The 26,407-nt window shown below is 36.6% G+C and overlaps 3 protein-coding genes across 5 annotated transcripts; all 3 read left to right on the top strand.

Moving 5' to 3' along the window:
- Positions 1-4,735: 4,735 nt before the first annotated feature.
- On the top strand, positions 4,736-16,046 carry rhbdl2 (rhomboid, veinlet-like 2 (Drosophila)). Of its 3 annotated transcripts, none has more exons than XM_056476068.1 (9): positions 4,736-5,088; positions 5,356-5,411; positions 5,530-5,756; positions 6,589-6,737; positions 7,280-7,392; positions 11,828-11,928; positions 12,013-12,073; positions 12,181-12,242; positions 13,902-16,046. In XM_056476068.1, exons 3-9 carry the CDS (start codon positions 5,538-5,540, stop codon positions 14,082-14,084), a joined length of 888 nt encoding a protein of 295 aa, XP_056332043.1. In that variant the 5' UTR covers positions 4,736-5,088; positions 5,356-5,411; positions 5,530-5,537; the 3' UTR covers positions 14,085-16,046. The 3 variants fall into 3 exon arrangements, with proteins under 3 accessions (XP_056332043.1, XP_056332042.1, XP_056332041.1); XM_056476067.1 differs by having other exon boundaries at positions 5,337-5,411; XM_056476066.1 differs by lacking the exon at positions 5,356-5,411 and having other exon boundaries at positions 4,737-5,088.
- Positions 16,047-20,830: 4,784 nt separating this feature from the next.
- Positions 20,831-23,429, top strand: LOC130243902 (gap junction alpha-9 protein-like). The gene has a single exon (XM_056476205.1). It carries the CDS (start codon positions 20,843-20,845, stop codon positions 22,337-22,339), a length of 1,497 nt encoding a protein of 498 aa, XP_056332180.1. The 5' UTR covers positions 20,831-20,842; the 3' UTR covers positions 22,340-23,429.
- On the top strand, positions 22,494-25,437 carry LOC130243073 (gap junction alpha-9 protein-like). The gene is made up of 3 exons (XM_056475121.1): positions 22,494-22,581; positions 22,995-23,234; positions 23,434-25,437. The coding sequence occupies exons 1-3, from the start codon at positions 22,494-22,496 to the stop codon at positions 24,345-24,347; spliced, it is 1,242 nt and encodes a 413-aa protein (XP_056331096.1). The 3' UTR covers positions 24,348-25,437.
- Positions 25,438-26,407: the final 970 nt, after the last annotated feature.

The raw sequence follows: 26,407 nt of genomic DNA, 5'->3' as shown, positions 1-26,407 counted from the left end.
AGTCAGAAATCTGAGATAAAAAGTCACAATTCAGAGAAATAGTTGCATCTGTGAGTTATAAGAGTTTCCTGTTATGGCAACTGATCAGATGGAGTGTTAAAGACTCTTTCTTTAAGTTATCTGCTTGTGATCTGGTATCGATTCGTGAGCCCAATTTTCCCAATAAAGGCCGAGAGAACACAGCATTTAATTGACACTTTTACTGAATTAAATATGAAAAAATTCCATGGGACAATAACAGTTTTCAGGGTTTACTGTGGTTTGGAAAATTCAAGGCTTTAAAATCAAAAAAGTTTTGTGCTATACCGTTCCTACAGTACATGTAAAATCTTGTTTTTTTTAGGACATCATTATCTCCAGCAGAAAAGACATCCGAAGGTGCCATTTTAAATTGGAAAGAAATCTGTGTTTTTGAAACTAGATAGTGGAAATAAATGAGTCACTTGAATTATTTAGCCTGACATGTTTACTGCTCCAAAATGTTATTGTTTCTCAAACTAAAATCTATTGTGTTCAAAGGGGAAAAAAGTTTTTGTCTTTTAACCAGACATTTAAAAAGTATATATTTTAGAGCAGTAATCACAATACTGTGATGTTTTGCAAGGTTATCGTACAGTCAGAATCTTATACCGGCCCATGCCTAATCCTGTCATTGTTATGGTGGCTTGAAAAGCCAGCATACTGTTATCTATCTTAAACTTATTATTATTCTTCTTCTTCTTCTTCTTCTTCTTCTTCTTATTCTTCTGAGACTAATTTCTAAGTGTATCTCCTCCTAGGCCTTTCAAGCTACATACTTCAAACTTTCGTCAAACCTTCAAACTGGTCTGACTCGGGTTGCTATATCTTTTCTAACTGATCCGACCTTGGGTTTTCCGAAAAACGACCCAGAAAAAACCCAAAAGTCCCATTGACTTAACATTGGGTCAAACTTTGTGAGCTCATAACTCTGCATCAGACTGTCCTACAGACTTCTAACTGGACTCATTTAACTCAGTCTAGCCAGCAGCCAATAACTGATGACTTTTTAACTTACTAGCCACTCCCTAGCAACCACTTACAGCACCCTAGCAACTGTCCCATAGACTTCCATTGTAAAAGACTCCCATTTACTTAACATTGGATCAACCTTTGTGAGCTCATAACTCTGCATCAGACTGTCCTACAGACTAGAGTCTGGCCTCATTCAACTCAGTCTAGCCAGCAGCCAATCCCTGATTACCTTTAAACTTACTAGCCACTCCCTAGCAACCAATTTCAGCACCCTAGCAACTGTCCCAGAGACTGTGACTAGCTATTCTAACACACGCTAACAGTTTTAACATCCTACTGACATGCTAATCTTGCTAGAAAGGTGCTAGCAACACGATAGTGACATGCTAGTCATGCTAGTAACATGCTAATTCATGCTAGAATCATGCTAACAACATGCTAATTCATGCTAGAAACAAGCTGACTCATGCTAGAATCATGCTAGTAACATGCTAATTAATGCTAGAATCATGCTAGTTACATGCTAATTCATGCTAGAAACATGCTAATTCATGCTAGAATCATGCTAACAACATGCTAATTCATGCTAGAAACATGCTAATAACATGCTAATTCATGCTAGAAACATGCTAGAATCATGCTAGTAACATGCTAATTCATGCTAGAATCATGCTAGTAACATGCTAATTCATGCTAGAATCATGCTAGTAACATGCTAATTCATGCTAGAAACATGCTAGTAACATGCTAATTCATGCTAGAATCATGCTAGAAACATGCTAATTCATGCTAGAAACATGCTAGTAACATGCTAATTCATGCTAGAAACATGCTAGTAACATGCTAATCCATGCTAGAATCATGCTAGTAACATGCTAATTCATGCTAGAATCATGCTAGTAAAATGCTAATACATGCTAGAATCATGCTAGTAACATGCTAATTCATGCTAGAATCATGCTAGTAACATGCTAATTCATGCTAGAAACATGCTAGTAACATGCTAATTCATGCTAAAATCATGCTAGTAACATGCTAATTCATGCTAGAAACATGCTAGTAACATGCTAATTCATGCTAGAATCATGCTAGTAACATGCTAATTCATGCTAGAATCATGCTAATAACATGCTAATTTATGCTAGAAACATGCTAATAACATGCTAATTAATGCTAGAAACATGCTAGTAACATGCTAATTCATGCTAGAATCATGCTAGTAACATGCTAATTCATGCTAGAATCATGCTAATAACATGCTAATTTATGCTAGAAACATGCTAGTAACATGCTAATTAATGCTAGAAACATGCTAATAACATGCTAATTCATGCTAGAATCATGCTAGTAACATGCTAATTCATGCTAGAAACATGCTAGTAACATGCTAATTCATGCTAGAATCATGCTAGTAACATGCTAATTCATGCTAGAATCATGCTAATAACATGCTAATTCATGCTAGAATCATGCTAATAACATGCTAATTCATGCTAGAAACATGCTAGTAACATGCTAATTCATGCTAGAATCATGCTAGTTACATGCTAATCCATGCTAGAATCATGCTAATTCATGCTAGAATCATGCTAGTAACATGCTAATTCATGCTAGAATCATGCTAGTAACATGCTAATTCATGCTAGAATCATGCTAATAACATGCTTATTCATGCTAGAATCATGCTAGAAACATGCTAATTCATGCTAGAATCATGCTAGTAACATGCTAATTCATGCTAGAAACATGCTAATTCATGCTAGAATCATGCTAGTAACATGCTAATTCATGTTAGAATCATGCTAATAACATGCTAATTCATGCTAGAAACATGCTAATTCATGCTAGAATCATGCTAATAACATCCTAAATCATGCTAGAAACATGCTAGTAACATGCTAATTCGTGCTAGAAACATGCTAGTAACATGCTAATTCATGCTAGAATCATGCTAGTAACATGCTAATTCATGCTAGAATCATGCTAATAACATGCTAATTCATGTTAGAAACATGCTAATTCATGCTAGAATCATGCTAATAACATGCTAGTAACATGCTAATTCATGCTAGAAACATGCTAGTAACATGCTAATTCATGCTAGAATCATGCTAGTAACATGCTAATTCATGCTAGAAACATGCTAGTAACATGCTAACTCATGCTAGAAACATGCTAATAACATGCTAATTCATGCTAGAATCATGCTAATTCATGCTAGAAACATGCTAGTAACATGCTAATTCATGCTAGAATCATGCTAGTTACATGCTAATTTATGTTAGAATCATGCTAGTTACTTGCTAATTCATGCTAGTAACATGCTAATTCAGACTCTGCTTTTCAAGCCACCATAAAGTTTGTCCTCAAACTTTAATATCTAGTTACACATATAATAGATAAATAATATAGAAATCTTAATTTGGCTTTTGGAGGAATCGCACAAATACAGCTAATAATTTCAGGTGCTCTGTTTAACGCTTTATTATTGCTATTTAGACCAAATGGTGCAAATGTTAGAATTAAAAAATAAATAGACAAATAAATAGACAGTGTAGTTCAACTATATCCTTTTTGAAAGTCTGATAAACAATAAACAGTCCAATATATGCTTTATGTTGTGATTTTGGGCTTATGCAATTCATCCGCGCATGCATCTAAACACCCTATTTAAGGTCAGTTGCTGTAACAGGAAGCTAGTTTTTAACTCTCAATTCTGATTTTATATCACCCAATTGCAACTTTATTAACCCAAAGTTGAGAGATATAAAGTTTTATCTCAGAATTCTGACTTTATAACTCAGTCACAATAACCTTTTTATTTATTTTTTATTCAGTGACTGGAACGGGCTTAGTAAATTTTTTTTTTATTAACTATAAATTTAAGTACAAACCATTACGCCATATTCAACAATCCAATACATATAGTGTTACTGTTGATATAAAAGTACATGACTAGGAACAACAAGGGGTAAGGGTCTTAAACAAGTAGTAGAAATGAGTGCAAGGCATGTGAAAGCTTTCGGGCATTTCTGTTCCTCATGAAATGAAGAGGCTTTATGAACATCTTTAGATCATTCCTCCATCCATTAAAGCGGGGTTTCACCTTTACAAATTTGCATCTATGAATGAAGTGTTTAGCTAGAATAAATAGGTTATTTACCAAAAAGTCTAGGTCTTTGTCCTTCAAAAATATACAAATTTTGATTGAGATCACAGTTCAAGAGTATATTTGTATCTGTTTGGGATGCAGCCAGCTCTGAATTTGCATCCAAAAATCTTTTATAACTAGTAACTTCACATTGGAAAAAAATGTTCTACAGTTTAAATATCTTTCTCACAAAAGCTGCATGAATTGTTTCACCAGTTAAATTATTTATGTTAAAAAATATTAGATGGGTAGATGTCAACTGACAATTTTTATATGCTACTTGTTTAATCTTAGAAGTTCCATAGTAAATATAGTGAATAGGCCTTCTTTTCATTTTTGGGGTGAACTATCCCTTTACACAAATGCCGATGGCAATGGCGGCCTCTCGTGGTCATACAGAATGTCACGTTCACTTTGAATGAATTAAAGTTACCCTTTTATGTGTTTTCATATAACGTACGTAAATTGTACAGCAGGCTATCTGTCAATTGATAGACGTGGCTGAAATATTTTAGTGGCGTGAAATATAATATTAAAATCAAATCGACACAAAACCTTTGATTACATCACGTGACTTCAGGTGTGTCGGTTTGAGGAAGCGCAGGTAGACAGTCTGCAAAACTTTGGCGGTTCCGACCGAGCCTTTTTTTGTTCCAGAAAAGTAAACAAAAACTGATGCTGCAGACCCTACAGTTAGAAGCTTAAGGAAGGAAGACTGAAACCGGAAAAGCTGGATGAAGCCTGTAATTATTGTCCAGGGAGAGCGTATTTCAGTCCGTGGTGGTCACACGAGTGTCTTTTGTTTACCCTGTTCATATTTGTTAAAAAACTGACAATATTTCGTCAATATTTACTTAAATAACCAAAAACATTAATGAGCCCTGATTAGCGCGCGCTCTCTGAGAAAACTTCTGTGGTCGCGTGAGGTGGTGGATCCATACTGGGTAAGTATTGGCATACTACACATACTGAATAGTTTCGGTAATGAGTCGTTTTATTTACTACTACATTTAACTTTCTAAGTATTTACAAAAAGCATCGAATATACAACACATCACTGTATATTAAAATACATAAAAATCGTGTAATACACATTACACTTAATTCAGAAATGACGCTTTTGTACATAAAGTAGTTTTTAACATGAAAAGCAACACAGCCCTTTAGTAACCTCGTAAATTATTGCATACAGGATGGATTTGTTTGTGCAGGAAGAGCCAACAACACCGGAAGAGTTGAAATACACACAGTCATTAGTTTACTTTAGGTTGGTTTTTGTTTTGCGTCCATTGCACAGACTTAATAACATGTTGTCAATAAAACGCTATGTCGTTTCTAGTTTTGTCAATTCATTCAGACCGACCGTTTGGATTTGCATTTTTAAGATAGAGAAATGGGCGATAATGACGCCGAAGAGCAAGACTCTTTTCCCGTGCAGACGGACGAAGAAGCTGGTAACCGAGACAATCCGCGCAGAAGAGTTCGGAGGGTCGAGAAGTTTCATAAGAATGTTTCTAAATGGATGCTTCCCGAGGAATTACATGAGACTTATCTGGAGCGGGCTAACTGCTGTCCGCCGCCGATCTTCATCATCCTCATCAGTTTAGCAGAGGTAAAGACAAAGGTTGGGAGCAAAACACCAACTGTCAAAACAGCTGCTGTTTCTTAAAGTTTGTGCCTGGTTAATTGTTTTATCTTTCAATTTCTAAACATGTTTGGTGACTAAAATATGACTTACACACACACACACACACACACACACATATATATATATGTATGTATGTATGTATGTATGTATGTATTTTAAATGCACCAAAATACATTGCCTATGTTCCCTGAGAAATGGTAAAAGAACTGAGTTTCTTTTCAGCTTGCTTTCCAGCTTTCCACTTTTCCATTCCCGAATGGCAAGTCTTAACCACAGTGTTTGAAAAGCCAGATTCATCCTTGTTTCCAGACACATTTCTCAGAATAAACCTCTCTAGACACTGACAAATCAGTATTTTAAATATAAATGAAATCTTTGAGAACTTCTAATAATTTCATGTTTTTTTTATTTGCATGTTAGTTTGCTGATCTATCGTAATAATTAGTTATGCTGTTAAGCCAAAATGGTTTTCTATGGCATTCCTACTAAAAACCCTTTGGGCAGCTTTATTTTTAAGAGTGTAGGAAGAGTCAAAAAGAAAAGACCAATCAAAAACTGTGGGTGTGAATTGGATTGAAAACAACAACAAAAAACTAAATGGATAAGTGGAAAATCCACAATCCTTCACCAGGATCTTATTACTTTTGATTAGTATGTGTTGAGGAAGAGTTTATTGTCATCTGTCAGCTTTCAGTCTTAGTGGGCCAGTGTCACCCAGGCCCTTTTATAGCCTCTCAATTGGCCATTCACCTACTTTTCTTATTCAGTCTCACACTCTCTTTTTGACCTTTGACAGCTGGCCGTGTTTATCTACTACGCTGTATGGAAGCCTCAAAAGCAGTGGATAACTCTAGGAACTGGGATCTGGGATAGTCCTCTAACCTATAGGCCAGAACTACGCAAGGAGGCTTGGCGCTTTGTTTCCTACATGTTTGTACATGCCGGGTATGAGAATCTTGCTCTTTTTTTCATTTAAACGCGTTTTTCAGCAGTTGGGTTTCCACATGAAAATGCTTAATGAAAATTGATCTTTGTATACCCTTGCAATCTTGAGTGACATTAAATGAATAGTTAAACCAAAAATTTAAATTCAGCGACTGATTTCAAACCTGTTTGAGTTTTTTTCTTCTGTTGAACACAAAGGAAATTTATTGTGAAGAATGTTGGGGAAAAAAAGCAGACATTCACTTCCATAGAAGTTTTTCATTCTACTATGGAAATCAATAGTTGTTTTTTTCAGTATTCTTCAACCATCTTGTTTTGTGTTCAACAGAAGAAAGAAATTCATACAACCACCTGAGTGTGTGTGAATTCACCTTTCACCTTGATATGACATTTTCATTTTTGGGTGAACTATTCCTTTGCAGTTAATTTCAGTGACATTAAACTGCTGATTTACTGTAAAATGACAAATCACAATCATTGATTTGTGGATCACATGTCCAAGGTGACACTTTGTATTCATCTGACTGTTTTGTTTTGTTTAGGGTGGAGCATATCATTGGAAACCTATTAATGCAGCTTCTTTTGGGTATTCCTCTGGAACTGGTCCATAAAGGCTTTGAAGTTGGCATGGTGTATATGTCTGGGGTCCTCGCAGGTGGGTTTTTATATATTTAAAAAGTTTTTATTAAGGTAGAGTATAATCAGTGTTCAGTGTTCACAATGTGGTGCCTCACATTGCAGTGCACTCAATGTGACTTTATTATTATATTATCAGACTACAAACATTTACTGCAAGTTATATATAAATAAATAAATATACTGCAGCTGTTTATTTGTTCTAAAATACGTATAGGTATTGTATATTGTCTTGCATACACTTTAGGGCTGGGCGATTTGGCCTAAAATCAAAGTCTCGATTGATTGAACATTTTAACTCGATTACGATTAATGAACGATTATTTTATTTATTTATTAAATTTTTTGCCCCTCATAGTTCACTGACAAGTTTTGAACATAAAATATGCTCACATATAACAAGTGAGAGATCTTTGAATGAAGGGTGCATTACTTGATTTTAAAATAATTGAAGGAAACACACATTATCTACCATCTATGATTATTTATTATCAACGTTGAACAACTGAAATTAAAACACGCATTGCCTAAAACCAACAGTCAGTTTTTTTCTTTTAAATAAGTGAAATTAAATAACTTGCATTTTTGGAAACAAAATTAATTATTTTAATATTAAGTTTTTCATAATAAAAGTAGAAAATTCTAAATAAAATAACTCTTGTATATCCTGTAAATAATATTTTAAACAGTGCATTTCTTGCATCTTCTGTTAACAAAGATTTTAATGTAAATAATAATTTGACTGTAATTGAAAATACGCTGTCTCAAGGCATCTCTGGTGCAGCTTCCAATAAGCTATGCGGAAATATGCGGAAGTTTGCTAAAGGACTTTTAATTTGTCAGTAACTTAGGTTAAGTGCTTCCAGTGAACTATGCTATTGCAATATCGGCGCATTTAAGGTCTGTTTTCTTAAAAAATCTGCGATCTCCACTGGCTGAGTGATATGCTATATAAAGTACGTCTCAGATTGAACAAGAAGCACTGCATTAAATTACATTTTTCCCTGCCATGTCTTTAGGATATGAACATTTATTTCACAGAGTATATTCAGTGGAGCTTCTGCGCTAGTCTGACGATTTTGACGGGCTCCTGCAAGTAAACAGCTTTTTTGTCTCGTTTTACGCTTAAGCAACTACAGTATATGAATGCCAAAGTCTATTTAACTGATTGTATTTTAATTACATAACAACATTGATGCTGTAAAAGGAACCGTATAAAATGGAAAAAAGGTCACATTAACCGTTCACCGGAAGTTTATCAGTATGGGAAGAAACACTAGCTCCGCATATACCCTATCATCGTCAATGTAATGCAAACGTGTGACGTGTGATGCTTTTTAAGAGGTGCGCGAAGGCTGCACTGGACCATACCCATATGTTCAATGCAGATGTATAAATCAGCCTTAACATAGCCGGGTCACGTGACTCCACAAGTGATAGGGAAAATTATTGAAAAAATTTGATCGATTATAGGTTTTGAATGTCGATTTCCATTAATCGCCCAGCCGTTATACACTTTTTACAAAGTAGTATTCAGTATGCAGGTGGAAGTGCGCATTATAGTTGGTCAATTAATCAAAGGCAATTTTGATGTGTATTTTGTCAGTAAAAATGGCGTGCCTTCAGTTTTTTCTTTGTGGGTGTTTGGAGTTTTCATTTGAGGGCGTCCTCTGCCCTTTGAAGGACATTTCAAAGAACTGTGCTTTATTGACAGCATTTCTTAAACACTATTGCAATTTTATTCATTAATCACGCAGCTGTACTTATCAGTATGTTGATGCAAAGTTATACCTCAATGTTTTGTTGTATTCTACGCAGAAGGCTATTGGCTGCTTGTGTGATGCTGACGTCACTGACACACAGCGTTTGAAATCTCTTTAAAAGCTTTCAAGGGAATGTTTGAAAGCATTGTCAGACAGCTGGGGTCTGTTCTTCGTACCTCGCTTAAATGATCTAAGATTATTTGACAAATCCTGGATATTGATCTTTTAATCTTGATAACTTATCCCTGGCTAATTTGGTTATTCAAACAAGATGAACTGGATCTGGATGAACTGATCTGAGATCACTGCGTGTGTTGTGAAGGACTGATCTATCGATCCTCGAAATCATGATCAGCAATCCAAGGATTGGCTGACGGCACAGCAGCATAATGACATCATCTGATTAATATTCAGTTATCCCTGTGAACAAAATTACAAAAAATTCGTAGTTTGTTAAATATGATACGCAATAACTTTCCACCTTTGTTGTGTTATTTGTTTTTTTTTCTTTCTTATAGTAGCCTATAGGCCTATTAAAGTTTCTTAATCAGTGTAAGGAATAACTGGCTTATAGAATTAGTTCTATATCAAAAAAGCCTTTTGATATTGGTAAAGGTGGCGAAACAAATTTTGCGAAACATCAAATCACCGTAATATTAGCTGTCAACATGTGCATGACTGTATATATTAATATTCCTTTAAATAAGAAAAACAACAATATTGTGCATGTCTATTATCATACACAAATTGTACTAAAACCAGGTACCCTAAAATAGTAACATGTTTGTAACTAAAAAGTCCATATTAATAAATATTCTCTTTGAACCCCTTGTGGAGAACCACCTCGTGATGTTTTTTTTTACTTTTATTTCTGAGTGCAGATTGCATAAGTTTTATTTATATGTTTTTTTAAATTTTATACTTAAACTGAAACTATATATAGTTCCCAAGTGTACATAATTACTACTGCAAGAAAATATCAGAATTATTCAGAATTAATTACTACATACTTTCAGTATTACCTTTGCTTGAAAAGGCCCAATCTAATCCTGTTTATATGAAATAAATATGAAATAAGCGACTGCTTCTGAGCAGGTTTGAGCTACCAGAACTGTTGCTATGACAACAACTCTCAAATAAGTTTTAAAGAACGAAACGATCCTGCATCATGTCAAATCATCAATAACCAAATCCAGAGTAATCCACGTACAAAGAACAGACCCCTGATCTGTCGGATTAATCTGAAGTGACTTTCGTATGCTCTGTCTGTGTAAACACAGGGTGAAGCAAGTGCATTGATGGCCATTCTGACATTTCTGTTGAGGTCGTAATTAAACACAACAACCAGTCAGCCCATGACTTCTCATTGGCTGTAGCTCATCACTACATCTGACCCTATTGAGGTTGAGTTGGCTGACTGGTCAGGAATATTTTGCATGCTGGAAATTGGATTTTCATCTGTGAGGTGTCAGTGATGTGTTAGCAAGCTTCTTTAATGTTCAGATATTTCACACATAAAGACTGCCGAGCACCGATCACCCACAGATTTTCCCATGATTACGTATCAACTTAAAATCAGGATTAAAATCCTCTAGTGTGAACTAGGCATTAAATAACAAAAAACACAATACATTCTTACTACCTACTTGATTTTTAAAAAAATCAATGCTGCAATTATTTGATCAAAAATACAATAGAAACAGTAATATTGTTTTTAGAAACCTTTGTCTGTCTATCTGTCTGCCTGTCTATCTGTCCGTCTGTCTACCTATCCATCCATCCATCCATCCATCCATGCATGCATGCATGCTCCAGTTTTGTCAATACTGCATTATTCAGTGTCTTATGATCCTTCAGAAATCACTCATTAAAGGAAAAGTTCACTCAAAAAATGAAAAATACCCCATAATTTACTTGCCTTGAATCCATCCTTTTTAAAAGCATTGAATGGTGCCTACATTTTTCAAAGCTCCAAAAATGCATCTATTCATCATAAAAGTAATCCATCTGGCTCCAGAGGTCTAATAAAATATTTCTGAAGTGTAGCTATGGCTTCGTACTAGACAAATATCAATGTTTAAAACTTACAAACTATTATCACTGGCTTCCAACAAAGTTCATATGTATGTTCAGCAAAGTTCTGTTATAACATGTGATGTGATGTAGCACAAGCTAAGGTGAATATTGATGCGTCTCTTTGGATTGAGTGAACAGTGACTTTTGTTTTAGCTGTACTGTTAAAATGGTGCATGCATGTGTCTGTGATGGTCTCATGTCATTCATCATAACAAAACTGGTGACAAATCATCATCCTCATACATCATTTACCAGGTCAATGAATGACACTGATGCAGTTTTAAACCAGGATAGTTTCTTAGAAAAACTTTCTTAGAAACAATTCATTACACTGAAATCATATTGATTAACCTTAATGGACACCTTTTGATGGACGTTTCAAAATCTTGGGCATCGTTCACTGCCATTAGAAAGCTGAAAAGAGCCAGTTTATTATTTAATATAATTCTGATTTCGCTAATCTGAAAAAGGAAAGGCATATAGACCCAGGAAGGCTTGAGGAGAGGTAAGTTATAGGATGGGTTTTTTGTGTGAACATTTCTTTATAAATAATCACAGCTGTTTTTGTGAAATTCATGATACAGTTGTTTGATACAGATGTGCATCCTGTTTCAGGGTCTCTGGCCAGCTCCATCTTTGATCCTTTCAGTGCTCTTGTGGGAGCTTCCGGCGGTGTTTATGCCCTTATGGGTGGTTACTTCATGAATGCCATTGTGGTGAGTAGATTTACAGTAATATTTGATGCAGATCAGATTATATACTCATGTTCCTAAAACCAAAAGGTTTTCTTCTTCCTGTAGAATTTCCGGGAGATGAGAGTTCTTCTAGGAGTGTTTCGCATCCTAGTGATTGTTCTGATTGGTGCGTCACTGATCTATTTTACCATTTGATTGATGTTTTGGATTATCTTCTGTTGATAAAGCTAAGCATTTGTTCAAACCTATTGAAAGCTTAATTGTTTTTCTCAGTTGGAACAGATGTTGGATTTGCTCTTTATAGAAGGTTCATTGTCCACGAGGCTGGCCTGAAGGTGAGACAGTTTTGAGTCTAAAGCAAAATGCATCAAACATATATTTAACAGGAATCTAAAGTGTTAATATACTGTATAGTAGGGTATCAGCTGGTAAGTGTTCCATTTTAATATACAAATTTAAGGCATTAAAAAGCAAAGTACTGTGAAATCAGAATATTTTTTCGGTGTTTCTATCAGCATGTTAGACTGAAGCAGTGTTGGGGAAAGTTACTTTTGAAAGTAATGCATTACAATATCGAGTTACTCTCCCAAAAAAGTAACTAGTTGCATTACTTAGTTACTTTTTATGGAAAGTAATGCGTTATATTACTTTTGCGTTACTTTTCTTTACCTGGATAAGGTTTGATCTCTTTCAGAACTGGCTGGTGTTTTCACCTTTTTATAGAGAAGTTCTGCATTTAGCAAACACCTATAGAACTTACACTTAACAACAATCCACTTCTTTTCTTCGATAAGTTCAAAATAACAAGAATCCATTGCAACAATGTAAGTCTCCGGCTTGCCATCGTTTCATGAATGAATCGTTTCAGTTGTTGATGAGTTGTGAAACGGTTTGCGTCTTCAGTACTAACATACTGGATACCTCCTCTGAAATAAACCAATATCCTGAGTTTTTCAGTTACTAGAACAGTACACTGACTCATCTGCTGTGAAAAAAGAGACCTGATGATGAGTGCAAGCAGGCTGTCTCTTCCCTCGCAGCACGCTCTTTTATTGAGCGTGCGATTCAACCTAACTAGGGTAATTTTTATTCCGCAATATATTGTGCAAAAGCCATTTAAACAAGGTAAAAAGTAACTTAAAGGTAAGAAAGGTATTTTTTTTAAGTAACTAAAATAATATCACTTATTTTTAAAAGTAATGTGTTACTTTACTCGTTACTCTGGAAAAAAAAGTAATATTATTACGTAACGTGCGCTACTTATAACGTGTTACACCCAACACTGGTATTAAGGATATCTGTAAGCTAGTGTGCTCTGAAACAGTGACAAAATCCACATTTAGAAGATCTAAACATCCAAAGCTTGCAGTTTAAACTTGAAATCAACCTCTCTCATTAACAAAGATGTGATAAAACTAAACACTACTGTCTCGTTTTTTTTTAAACGAGAGAGGAGCTAATCTGTCCCTCCTTTATCTTCACTTTTCATTCTCACATCGAAAAAAAGAGCAAACATTTCAAAGCACTTCACGGGACCTTTGCGAAAAAATTCACGGGACCTTTGCGAAAAGTCTTAAATAATTTTAAGCAAGTTTTAATTTTCCTTTGTCCATGTGAACTCATGCTGCATCATTAAAAAGGTTTGTAATTTGCCTGTTCAAAACTTAATATTATTGAATACAAATAGAGTTAGCTTGTGTTGACACATCATTAAAAATGTGACTAAGAAACAATGAATTTTTAAATTTTTGTTGGGGAAAGTAAAGATCTTTACCACTTGCGACCAGGCCATTGGGAAAAAAACCCTCCATAGCATTGAGCCCTGTATGTGTCTTACATTTTGTTCATAGTGGTCTTAAAAAGGTCTTTTGACCAATGCTGTATTGGAATGTTAAAAGCTAAATTGGTATATCTTTAAGATGTCTCACCACGATTATTCTGTCTGAAAATGTTTTTAAAATGTTTTTTTTTTTTATCGTTTTGTTTGCTGGCAGGTCTCTTTTGTGGCCCATATTGGCGGTGGTATAGCAGGCATGACCATTGGTTATGTGTTTTTCACCAACTACAATAAAGAGCTTCTAAAAGACCCACGCTTCTGGATGTGCATTGTGGGATACATCGTCTTCTTACTGTTTGCAGTCATTTTCAACATCTTCTTGTCCCCAGCACCAGCGTGAGGTCATCAATGGACAGTATAAGCTTTTTTTTTTTATTTTTATAAAAGAATCAGGTCAACACAACTGTCAGACAATCCTGTTGGTATTTATAAACTCATAAAGGGTTAGTTAAACTTAAAATCAAAACTCTATTGACCCATATTGTTCCCTCAGGTAAAAAGCACATCTTTGAAACACAAACAAAGATTTTTTTTTTGTCAAATCTTAGTTTTTTTTCTTCCATTCAGAGTCCGTTTACCCTACACCTTTGACTATGAAAGGATCAGAATCCATATAAATAAAGGTTCACATTTTATGACTGAATAGATTTAATTTTGGTTTACATTTCAGAAATATGGATTTTGGAAATCTGTAGGCTTTCATTAAAAGTATCTTCATTTGTGTTTTGAATTTACAATTTACACTGAACTAACCCTTTAGGAAAAATGCTAACACACTACAAGCACATCTAAAGAAAGTAACTGTCATATATTGGATATTTTTTTTATGTAATTGTTTTAAAAATGTCATGTAATTTAAATGTTTTTTTTTTAAGTTTTGTATTGTTTTGCTTAACACATGTCTACAAGTAATTGCCTCAGGGGAAAAAAAGTATATATTTTTTAATTGTTTGGGTTTTACAAAATCAGCTTGGTTTATTTGAATTCAGTTAATTTGTGGGGAGATAAATGTATATATAGTTCACCAAAAAATGTAAATTCTATCATCATATACTTACCCTTGTTACAAACATTTTGAGTTTCATTCTTCTGTTAAACACAAAACAAGACATTGTGAAGTGTTGAAAACCAGTAACCATTGACTTTCAAAGTCATGAAGTCATCTTCATTTGTGTTTTAGAGAACTCATTTGTATTTAAAATAACTCATAAAGCTAAGAAAAAAACACTTGAGGGTGATGAATTTGTTGAGTAAATTTAGATTTGTGGGTGAACTATCCCTTAAAAAAAGCTGGAGGTGTCATTTTGATACCAATAGAGGGCAGCATTGATCAGCATGTGGGCAGAGGAAGTCACTGACCTATAATCAGTTGAAAATTGTTAAATCAGTGCTAATGACATGCATCTGTATTTACCCTACGTGTTTATTTCTAATTGTCATATCATTTATTTTCAGAAATGGGTTTGGGACGGGAATGTTTTGGCCATATGGAAAATTGTCTTTTTTTAAATTAAATTAAATAATAGTGTGTAAATGCTTTAAAACCAAAGTGTCCATATTGATTTAATCATTAATTCTATTCACTTGTTTTAGATATAGCTGTTTTATGCATTCATGTGTGAGGAAATTGCTGTGCTCTGCAGAAGGTGAAGTGAGGAAACTATAGGAAATTATCCAACAACAAACATTGTCCTCTGTTGCTCTGTTCTAATTAGCCAAGGTTAGTTCCCCCCAAACAGACCATTGATCACCAGCCAATACAGATACAGTGTTCTTGCCAGTCTAAACAGAACATAAAGGTATTTTCAGTTCACACACAGACAAAAATATTTTATAACAAAGCTTTGTGGGATATGATATTCGTGTTCTCTGAGGTTTTTCATAATTAAGTAGTAGAATCCTATATCAGAATCCTATAACAAACTAACCGCAACACTGATTATTCAAGCATCTTTCATGAAGTTATCTTATTATAGTTCTTAACTACGTTTAAAAGTTTATTACCCCATTTTTAAAACAATAGCTACTGGTCAGGAACATTCCTAAAACATCTTTTGTGAAAATGACATTGTGTGTGCGTAACCAAAAAGATACATTTGTTGACTTTTGGTCCAAACGGATTGAGTACATTACTCCCATTGAATCTAATATCTTTTTGCTACAGAACTTTAAGATTTATTTTACTGTAAATATTCCTTCCACATCCCCTTTGCTGTAAATTTAAGAAAATTAGGGAATTTAAACTACAAAAGCTGTAAAAGTGGCAAATGTCTACTGATGTTAAGAATTGTTCTCAAATCTTTTGCAATAAAATCTTTATAAAAATAAATAAAAAACATCTTTTGTGTGCAAAAAAAAAAAACTTAATTCATTTTCTTTTCGGCTTAGTCCCTTTATCAGGGGTTGCCACAGCGGAATGAACCGCCAACTTATTCAGCATATGTTTTACACAGCGGATGCCCTTCCAGCTGCAGCCCATCACTGGGAAACATCCATACACTACAGACAATTTAGCTTACCCAATTCACTTATAGCGCATGTCTTTGGACTGTGGGGGAAACCGGAGCACCCAGAGGAAACCCACGCAAACATAAGGAGAACATGCAAACTCCACAGAAAAAGAAACTTATGAAAGTTTAAAATCACTTGCGGCTCAGTAAATGGTGGGTACATTTTTATTTTAGGGTGAAATATTACACAATAATACTTAATATATATACGCCTTTGAGTAATCAGTGCATGTTTCTGAAATTTACAGATAAATCCTACCACTGATGTGACCTGTGAAGGGCATTTGAGGATGAGAAGAGGGGCTTCTGCCGACCAATCACATCTATTAGGTAACTGTCTAGCAGTACTTTCCACTACAGAACAGAATTTGGGTTGTGATTTAAGTCGATGTGTGATGTACTGACCCCAGGAATAAAACATTCATCTAAATTTGGGCTATTGATGATAATTGACTGATGTCTGGGTCTGTGTTTTCAACTAACTGTTGTTTAGTTTAGCCATGACTAACAGTCAGATGTGTTGATCGGCCACCAATAGGACGTTTGCTTCTACAAACAGATAATTTGTGCAAATCTATTTTAGAAATGCATCTACTGTCATAATGTACAGTTCAAGAATTATTAGCCCTTATGTCAGGCATGTCCAAGCTCGGTCCTGGAGGGCCGGTGTCCTGCAAAGTTTAGTTCCAACCCCAATCAGACACACCTGGGCTAGCTAATCAAGCACTTACTAGGCTTTCTAGAAACATCCGTGCAGGTGTGTTGAGGCAAGTTGGAGCTAAAATCTGCAGGACACCGGCCCTCCAGGACCGAGTTTGGACACCCCTGCCTTATGTGAAAATAGATATTTTTCAGATATTTTCCACATGCTGAGGAGTTTTTTTTTTTTTAACTTGGAGGTTAATTTGTTAATTTAGTAAGTTAATTAAGCAAATCACTGAACATCAGAGCTTTGTTCTGTAGCCAGTTGAAAACATATTGTTTATTAATATTCTACAAACAAACTGATCGATATAAGAATTTCTTCAGAAGAAATACAATAGCGAAATTGGAAAAAATCTGTTAAACATCACTTGGGAAATATCTGAAAATGTACTGGTGTCACAGGAGAACTAATAATTCTGTCAGTAATTTTGTTTAACCCCGTGTCTGCGTATTGCTTTAACTGTATATACATTTATATTGTGGATGTTATGGTCATTTTGTTTTTGCTGACCCCATCAACGATGGATGCACTGATGTGTCATGACTTGTAATAATTGCTGTGTCATGCTCAGTCATGCTATATCCATACAGTGTAGGGATGTACATTGAGACTACTATAAATGTTTAATCGGTCACAGATTTAGGTTAGTAAGAAATCTTGTGTCTCAGCAACAGAGGTCACTTCTTAATCCAACGATGTGTACATAAAACATTCCCTTTTATTAATGTTTGTGGAGGACTATTTTACTCCTCAACAAGCATCAAATGCATTCAAGCTAATATGCACTGTAACAAATATTTGTTAATTAACAGTTTCTGTATTTTGTGATTTACAAGTGTTTTCCATTTAATTACGGTGGTGAATTGGATTATGGGAGGTTGATCTCTGCTCTGTTGACTTTTGATGTTGAAAAATCAACTCTACAGTTAAACAAAGTGACTTTTATTGAAATTTTAGTAGTTTGAAATGATATAATGCATAAGAAATAATATGTAGAGAAATAAGTTTGTAAAATAACAGAATATGTACAGGCAGCTTAATACAAGGATTTGTACCATAATATACAACTTCAGCCCAGACAATTTGTCACTTAACTAATAAAAATGTTAATAAAAGTCACTTTTATAACCTTTAAGGTTAAAAGTTGTTGGCAGAAAGTTCTCATAATGCAATTCAAAAGCACGAATAAACATAAAAACATGAAATCACAAAATATGGAGAACTGCTAATTTATGGATATTTTTAACACCGTATGCATTAAAAAAATCTTCTCAGTTCATCAAATTAAGTGTCAGTTTGTGGAAGATTATGATATAATTATTTCAACAAACATTAATTGCATTCAAGCTATAATATCCTAATATGCACTGTAAAAATTAAAGTTAATTAACAATTTCTGTATTTTGGCATTCACAAGTGTTTTCCCTTTATTTATGGTTGTGGATTATGGGATGTTGATCTTTGCTCTGTTGACTTGATATTAAAAATTCAACTCTACAGTTTAACAAAGAGTATTTATTGACATTTTAGTAGTTTGAAATAATATAATATAAAGTATGAGAAATAACATAGAGAAAAATAAGTGTCGTAAATAACAGACAATGCATGGCAACGTTTTTAAAAGGTTTTTGTACTGCAATATACAACACCAACCCTGACAATATGTCACTATAAACTATTCATAATGTTAATAAAAGTAACTTTTTCAAGCTTTTCAAGTTTAAAAGATCAAGATATGCAATTCAAAATCACAAATAAACAGGGAAAATATAAAATAAAAACATGAATTACAAAAAATGGAAAACTGCAAATTTACTGTTTTGCCGAATATCAAAGCTTTAACTGAGTTTATTAAAAAGCATCTCTAGTCTAAATCTGATTGTGCAATGAAGAGACTCATTTATTATGTTAAATATAGGACTTGACATAGCCCCTAAATATGTCCAAGCCTTGAATGAAAGCAACCAACCAACAGCATAGTTAGTGAGTGTAATGGGGTTGCACCATTGATTTCTTTTAAATGGAATAAAGTATCACCACAACTAGCAGAGACAACTTAATTACACCGAACCCAGCAGAGTATGAAATCGGACATGACCGATTGATTCCTTTCTAAAGTATCGACTGCTAAAAGTAGTGCCAACATGTGGCCAAATGCCATTAGAAACTTAGCTTTGATGATAACAACTCCCTTCAGCTTTTTGGTTTTTAAGTATTAATCAAATAAAATGTGTCATTGTTTTAGTTTTATGTCTTAAAAAGAACCAAAAGGTCTTCAGTTCTGTAGAAAACTCATCCACCAGTAGGCTTAGTGTGTGTGTAACTCAAGTTGGCACCCATATTGGGCTAGATTTGCAATTCAGCTGAAAAAATCGTTCTGCAATGGGTGTTAACTAGCAATCAACTGTGCAAGACTGTCTAACATTACTTTCATTGATATCGGGTGCACAATAGCATGAAGAGGCATCAAGTGTACCCAAGCTTAAATTCATATAGCCTATAGAAGGTTTTATGTTTTATTTTGCAGTGGCAGTGTTGGCAAGCTGAATCAATTCAGTGTTCCCTTCATGTTGATAGTGGAGTACTGATTATTGACGCTCTCACATACAGAAGCAACACGCTTGCCAACAAATCCCTGCGCACTCGGAAACCTTCTTTCGGTGCCAACAGAGAGGAAAGAGGGGGTCACAAAAGTTCAGGTGATGTGCTGCGTCAGATGTGCTGGGCACCAACGATTTTTAAATATTTTGGTGGCCTCGTTGCGCTTCTATGACCCGCGGGGATTTAAAGCAACGGCAGTCTGTCCATACTGCTGTAAGGTAAATGGGCACATTGATTTCTCCTGCATGACTATAAGTTGGCACCTAGACGACCTGCTTGTTATGTGTTTAGCCCAGACCTTTAATGATAAGCGGGATGGCATGAGTCTAGGTTTTTGTAGCTAATGTGTAGGTGCAGGAGTGGCTTGTTACAATGAAGATTTACTTGATTTTCTCCTCTATTGTTTAAGGTACGTTGTTGCTTTACAGTTGATTTATTTGCTTTCTATTAAAGATAAAGTTGCATGGAGGTAGAACTGTAAACACATCAATTGATTTTACCAATTTTTTTGTGACCTATTAATAGATGTTAATTAAGCTTGCTGTAATTGTATTTCAGTACAAACATGCTTATATTTAAGAGTATTTATGACCTAATTTCTTGGAACATTTTAAAATAATTTAATAAATATATAGATTTATTATCTTTAACGTTATTATAGTATTATTATAGTATTATTATTATTATAGTTGTTGTTATTAATTTACATATTTATCTGTGACAACACATTAACATTGTGATTATTATTAATATTTTTTTAATGCTGTACATTTTGGGACTTTTCATGCTGAAAAATCTTCATTTATATATATATGATGTTCTATTTATATATATCTATATATATGTTCTATTTAAAACAATTTTTTAACAATCTTAGATACACAGCCAGTGTGTGGGTGGTGCGTGGGTAAAATAGTCGGGGGTATGTGGGTACAATAGTAATTAATAACTAGTTTATCTGGAAAAATAATGGAACGCTTTTTGTTATCAATTTTTTTTTGGAGGGATTGGGTCTTTGTACTTGACTTTCAGCTCATAAAATGTTTTGAAACTTAAGGTTGACACTTTTGTCTGGATTTATTGTTTGCATATTTATGTAAGGTTACTGTTGGAAAACGTTAATTTTTAAATTAAAGCTCTTAAACATTCAAATAACAGTTTTGTACTCGAGTTGATTTAATTTCAATATATTTTCATATTGAATAGCAATTTCCCATGGTCTAAGTTCACATTTTTTTCTCCTTATTTTGTTTTTACAGACACAAAAAAGCCAGAGTGAAGATGGGAGACTGGAACTTTCTTGGTGGGATTTTGGAAGAAGTGCATATCCACTCCACCATGGTAGGAAAAATCTGGCTCACAATCCTCTTCATCTTTCGCATGCTGGTGCTTGGCGTGGCAGCGGAGGATGTGTGGAATGATGAACAGGCTGACTTTATCTGCAACACTGAGCAGCCTGGTTGCCGCAATGTGTGCTATGACAAAGCTTTCCCCATTTCCCTAATCCGCTACTGGGTTCTGCAGGTCATATTTGTGTCCTCTCCCTCACTGGTGTATATGGGCCATGCCCTCTACCGCCTCCGTGCTCTTGAGAAGGAGCGTCAGCGCAAAAAGATGGCACTGAGACGAGAACTTGAGGGTGTGGATGTGGAGATGGCGGAGGTACGGCGCAAAATAGAACGTGAGCTTCGGCAGATTGATCAGGGGAAATTAAACAAGGCTCCATTGAGGGGGTCTCTTCTGCGCACCTACGTGGCTCACATAGTCACCCGCTCAGCTGTAGAAGTATTCTTTATGACTGGACAATATGTCCTGTATGGGTTTCAACTGAATACACTGTACAAATGTGAACGGGAGCCTTGTCCAAATGCAGTGGATTGCTTTGTATCTCGACCCACTGAGAAAAGCGTCTTCATGGTGTTCATGCAATGCATAGCTGGCATTTCATTGTTCCTCAACATTCTGGAGATCCTGCACTTGGGCTACAAGAAACTTAAAAAGGTCATTCTTAACTACTACCCACAGCTGAGGGATGATCCCAATGACAGCTACTATCCCAACAAAGTGAAGAAAGATTCTGTGGTGCATCAGACGTGCATTGGTACCTCCACTGGCCGTAAGGCCACCATTGCATCTGCACCCAGTGGATACAACCTTCTTCTTGATCGACCACCTGATGGAGCTGCTTATCCTCCTTTGATTAACCCATCCTCTGCTTTCCTGCCTGTTCAGGGTGATTTACCAGCTAAAAACGGTGCTGATGAACCAAAGTACTTGCAAAACAGTCCCACAGAGCACAACAGCAATTCAAACAATACCAGCAGTGACTCGCACTCACCACCTTGCAACTCTGTCACTCCACCAAAGCAAGACGAAGGGGAAGATTCTGTCCAAACTTTACCACTGCACAAGAAAGGCCAGGAGTCTAAGTCTTCAGAATCATCGGGCCACACCAGAGAATCTTCTCATGCCTCATCCAGCATGGGAAAGAAACCTTGGAAGGGTAGTGCTCCCTGGAACTGCTCAACGGTCGTAGAAGGTAATGGCTCAGACTCAGATTCCCTGGAGGGCTCCAAAGCTCGCTGTCCCTATTCTGCGGTGCGGGCACGTACCTCCTCCAGGTCTGATACCAAGCTGAGCAGACCCACCTCCCCTGATTCAGTTGAAGAATCGAGCTCTGAGTCACGGCATAGTCCACGAGTGTCACCGAGCCATCGTGCCTCATTGGCCAGCAGTTCCAGCAGCAGACGAGCAGCTCCCACAGACTTACAGATTTAAGGAAAGCTCATTATGGCCTCCGTACAATTCAGTCACACAACAGAAGAAAGACAAAGATTCTGTCTAGCTGTTATCTCTTCTCTAGAAAGGCCAGGAGTCTAAGACTTAAAACTCATTGAGCCATTCTTGGAAATCTTCCCGTGCATGATCTAGCATGGGAAAACAGCTGGGAACAGCACACCCTGGAACTGCTCAAGAATTGCTCAGAATGGCTCAGGCTCTGCTGGAGCTGCTCAAGATTTGTAGAAGCGAATGGCTTAGACTCTAAAGGCACCAAAGCTCTCTGCCCTTATTCTGTGATGCAGGCTTAACATCATCCAGGTATGATTCAAAACTCAGCAAGCTCACCTCTCCTGATTCATTTGGGGCATGGCACAGTCCACCAGTGTCAACATGCCATCATTTGCAAGTAGCAGACAAGCAGTGCCCACAGATTTACAGATAGAAGAAAAAAATCATTATGGACAAGTCATGTTTACAGTTGGATAATGACCAGAGTGACTGTTTAAGTTTACAACTCTGATATGAGCACAAAAGTAAGCTCAGACTCAAGATAAATATCCAACTTCTAAAAGTACTCCTAAAAGTTTTGTTTACACAGTATTTGTATATAATAATTCTGATGCACCAAAGTACTTGCAGAACTGTTTCACAGTGCACAACAGCAGTTCCAACAACACCAGCAGTGACTTGACCTTGTCACCTTGCAACTCACCAAAGCAAGATGAGTTGGAAGATTCTATTTATCCGTTACCTCTGCGCAAGAAAGGCCAGGAGTCAAAGACTTCGAGCCACACCAGGAACTCTTCTTGCACATCATCCAGCAAGGAAAAGAATAATAGGTCGGCACACCCTGGAACTGTTGTAGAAGATTATGGCTTTGATTGCCAGGAAGGTATTAAAGCTTGCCATCCCTGTGCCACTGTGTGGGCATATACTTTGTCCAGATCCAGCTGCAAGGTGGGCAGGCCCATCTCTCCTGAATCAGTTGAACAACTGAGCTTGAAGCACCTCAGAAGTGCCAGTTGCAGACTAACAGCTCCCACAGACTCATGGTGAAAAAAAGTAGATTTGTTGTAAAATCTACATCTGATGTAATGCAGTGGATTGCTTTGTATCTCGACCCACTGAGAAAAGCGTCTTCATGGTGTTCATGCAATGCATAGCTGGCATTTCATTGTTCCTCAACATTCTGGAGATCCTGCACTTGGGCTACAAGAAACTTAAAAAGGTCATTCTTAACTACTACCCACAGCTGAGGGATGATCCCAATGACAGCTACTATCCCAACAAAGTGAAGAAAGATTCTGTGGTGCATCAGACGTGCATTGGTACCTCCACTGGCCGTAAGGCCACCATTGCATCTGCACCCAGTGGATACAACCTTCTTCTTGATCGACCACCTGATGGAGCTGCTTATCCTCCTTTGATTAACCCATCCTCTGCTTTCCTGCCTGTTCAGGGTGATTTACCAGCTAAAAACGGTGCTGATGAACCAAAGTACTTGCAAAACAGTCCCACAGAGCACAACAGCAATTCAAACAATACCAGCAGTGACTCGCACTCACCACCTTGCAACTCTGTCACTCCACCAAAGCAAGACGAAGGGGAAGATTCTGTCCAAACTTTACCACTGCACAAGAAAGGCCAGGAGTCTAAGTCTTCAGAATCATCGGGCCACACCAGAGAATCTTCTCATGCCTCATCCAGCATGGGAAAGAAACCTTGGAAGGGTAGTGCTCCCTGGAACTGCTCAACGGTCGTAGAAGGTAATGGCTCAGACTCAGATTCCCTGGAGGGCTCCAAAGCTCGCTGTCCCTATTCTGCGGTGCGGGCACGTACCTCCTCCAGGTCTGATACCAAGCTGAGCAGACCCACCTCCCCTGATTCAGTTGAAGAATCGAGCTCTGAGTCACGGCATAGTCCACGAGTGTCACCGAGCCATCGTGCCTCATTGGCCAGCAGTTCCAGCAGCAGACGAGCAGCTCCCACAGACTTACAGATTTAAGGAAAGCTCATTATGGCCTCCGTACAATTCAGTCACACAACAGAAGAAAGACAAAGATTCTGTCTAGCTGTTATCTCTTCTCTAGAAAGGCCAGGAGTCTAAGACTTAAAACTCATTGAGCCATTCTTGGAAATCTTCCCGTGCATGATCTAGCATGGGAAAACAGCTGGGAACAGCACACCCTGGAACTGCTCAAGAATTGCTCAGAATGGCTCAGGCTCTGCTGGAGCTGCTCAAGATTTGTAGAAGCGAATGGCTTAGACTCTAAAGGCACCAAAGCTCTCTGCCCTTATTCTGTGATGCAGGCTTAACATCATCCAGGTATGATTCAAAACTCAGCAAGCTCACCTCTCCTGATTCATTTGGGGCATGGCACAGTCCACCAGTGTCAACATGCCATCATTTGCAAGTAGCAGACAAGCAGTGCCCACAGATTTACAGATAGAAGAAAAAAATCATTATGGACAAGTCATGTTTACAGTTGGATAATGACCAGAGTGACTGTTTAAGTTTACAACTCTGATATGAGCACAAAAGTAAGCTCAGACTCAAGATAAATATCCAACTTCTAAAAGTACTCCTAAAAGTTTTGTTTACACAGTATTTGTATATAATAATTCTGATGCACCAAAGTACTTGCAGAACTGTTTCACAGTGCACAACAGCAGTTCCAACAACACCAGCAGTGACTTGACCTTGTCACCTTGCAACTCACCAAAGCAAGATGAGTTGGAAGATTCTATTTATCCGTTACCTCTGCGCAAGAAAGGCCAGGAGTCAAAGACTTCGAGCCACACCAGGAACTCTTCTTGCACATCATCCAGCAAGGAAAAGAATAATAGGTCGGCACACCCTGGAACTGTTGTAGAAGATTATGGCTTTGATTGCCAGGAAGGTATTAAAGCTTGCCATCCCTGTGCCACTGTGTGGGCATATACTTTGTCCAGATCCAGCTGCAAGGTGGGCAGGCCCATCTCTCCTGAATCAGTTGAACAACTGAGCTTGAAGCACCTCAGAAGTGCCAGTTGCAGACTAACAGCTCCCACAGACTCATGGTGAAAAAAAGTAGATTTGTTGTAAAATCTACATCTGATGTAATGCAGAATCAATCAAAATGAAAATTTTGTAAAGTTTTTAAACAGTTGTGGCATTCCTTATTGGATTGTTTACACTGTTCTATATACATATCAATTCAGATGTTCACTTTAACAGTATGGCTGCATCCCAAATGGCACACTATGCACTATGTACTTATGCACTCACAGTCAACAGCATAGTATATGAATGTAGTGTCATCCCAAATGAAACACTAAGGTTTTTTTACTAACTGCAAATTCAATAGTTTCCCAGATGACGTTTGACCATTGCCAGATTAGCGAGATAACTGACCAAACGACCAAATAATACCTGCCATGAGTATAACCACATTTGCATCAGTTTGCGATTTGGGACGCACCTTATATTAAATTAACATTTGTAGTATTTGGTCATATATGGATTGTTCTCACTTGGACATTGCTTTCTTGAGTACTTCTTGCATCAGAAGTCAAAAATAATGCAATGGTAGAAATCTGTAAAATATTCAAAAATATGATACTGTAAGAAACGTTTCATGTGTATGTCATATTACCAATAAATAAGCCAGTTTGATTTGCATTGCAATTTTAAACAAACAAACAAACAAACAAAAAGAAAAACTGTAGTAAAAGTCTGTCTTTTAAAAGCATCTGGATAATCAACATTTCTACACTGACTGAATCTCAGAAAGATTTAAAAAGCATAATGTGCTAGAAAATTGTTTGCAAGAACCAAAGTCTGCATCTCCTCATCCACCACCAGTGTGCAGCATCCACCTGGATGACGCGACGGCAGCCATATTGCGCCAGACAGCACACCACACACCAGCTGATTGGTGGATTGATGAAGCCAATTATGATATGGGGATGGTTAGGAGGCCATGATAGACAGAGGCCAAATTTAGCCAGGATTAAACCCCTATTTTTTTTCAAAGGACATCCTGGGATTTTTAACAACCACAGGTTTAACATCTCCTCCGAAAG

The sequence above is a fragment of the Danio aesculapii genome, chromosome 16 (assembly GCF_903798145.1).
Source record: "Danio aesculapii chromosome 16, fDanAes4.1, whole genome shotgun sequence".
NCBI lineage: Eukaryota > Metazoa > Chordata > Actinopteri > Cypriniformes > Danionidae > Danio > Danio aesculapii.
Note: the sequence above shows the minus strand (reverse complement) of the source record. Positions and strands in the feature narration are given on the sequence as shown.

Excerpts from the sequence above, each read along its gene's own strand:
- rhbdl2 (XM_056476068.1), top strand. The coding sequence starts at position 5,538 with ATGGGCGATAATGACGCCGAAGAGCAAGACTCTTTTCCCGTGCAGACG. Across the intron at positions 6,738-7,279 it reads TACATGTTTGTACATGCCGG|GGTGGAGCATATCATTGGAA; the intron begins GTATGAGAATCT and ends TGTTTTGTTTAG. Across the intron at positions 11,929-12,012 it reads ACTTCATGAATGCCATTGTG|AATTTCCGGGAGATGAGAGT; the intron begins GTGAGTAGATTT and ends TTCTTCCTGTAG.
- LOC130243073 (XM_056475121.1), top strand. The coding sequence starts at position 22,494 with ATGGGAAAACAGCTGGGAACAGCACACCCTGGAACTGCTCAAGAATTG. Across the intron at positions 22,582-22,994 it reads GCTGGAGCTGCTCAAGATTT|TGCACAACAGCAGTTCCAAC; the intron begins GTAGAAGCGAAT and ends ACTGTTTCACAG. Across the intron at positions 23,235-23,433 it reads TGGCTTTGATTGCCAGGAAG|GTAATGCAGTGGATTGCTTT; the intron begins GTATTAAAGCTT and ends TCTACATCTGAT.
- LOC130243902 (XM_056476205.1), top strand. The coding sequence starts at position 20,843 with ATGGGAGACTGGAACTTTCTTGGTGGGATTTTGGAAGAAGTGCATATC.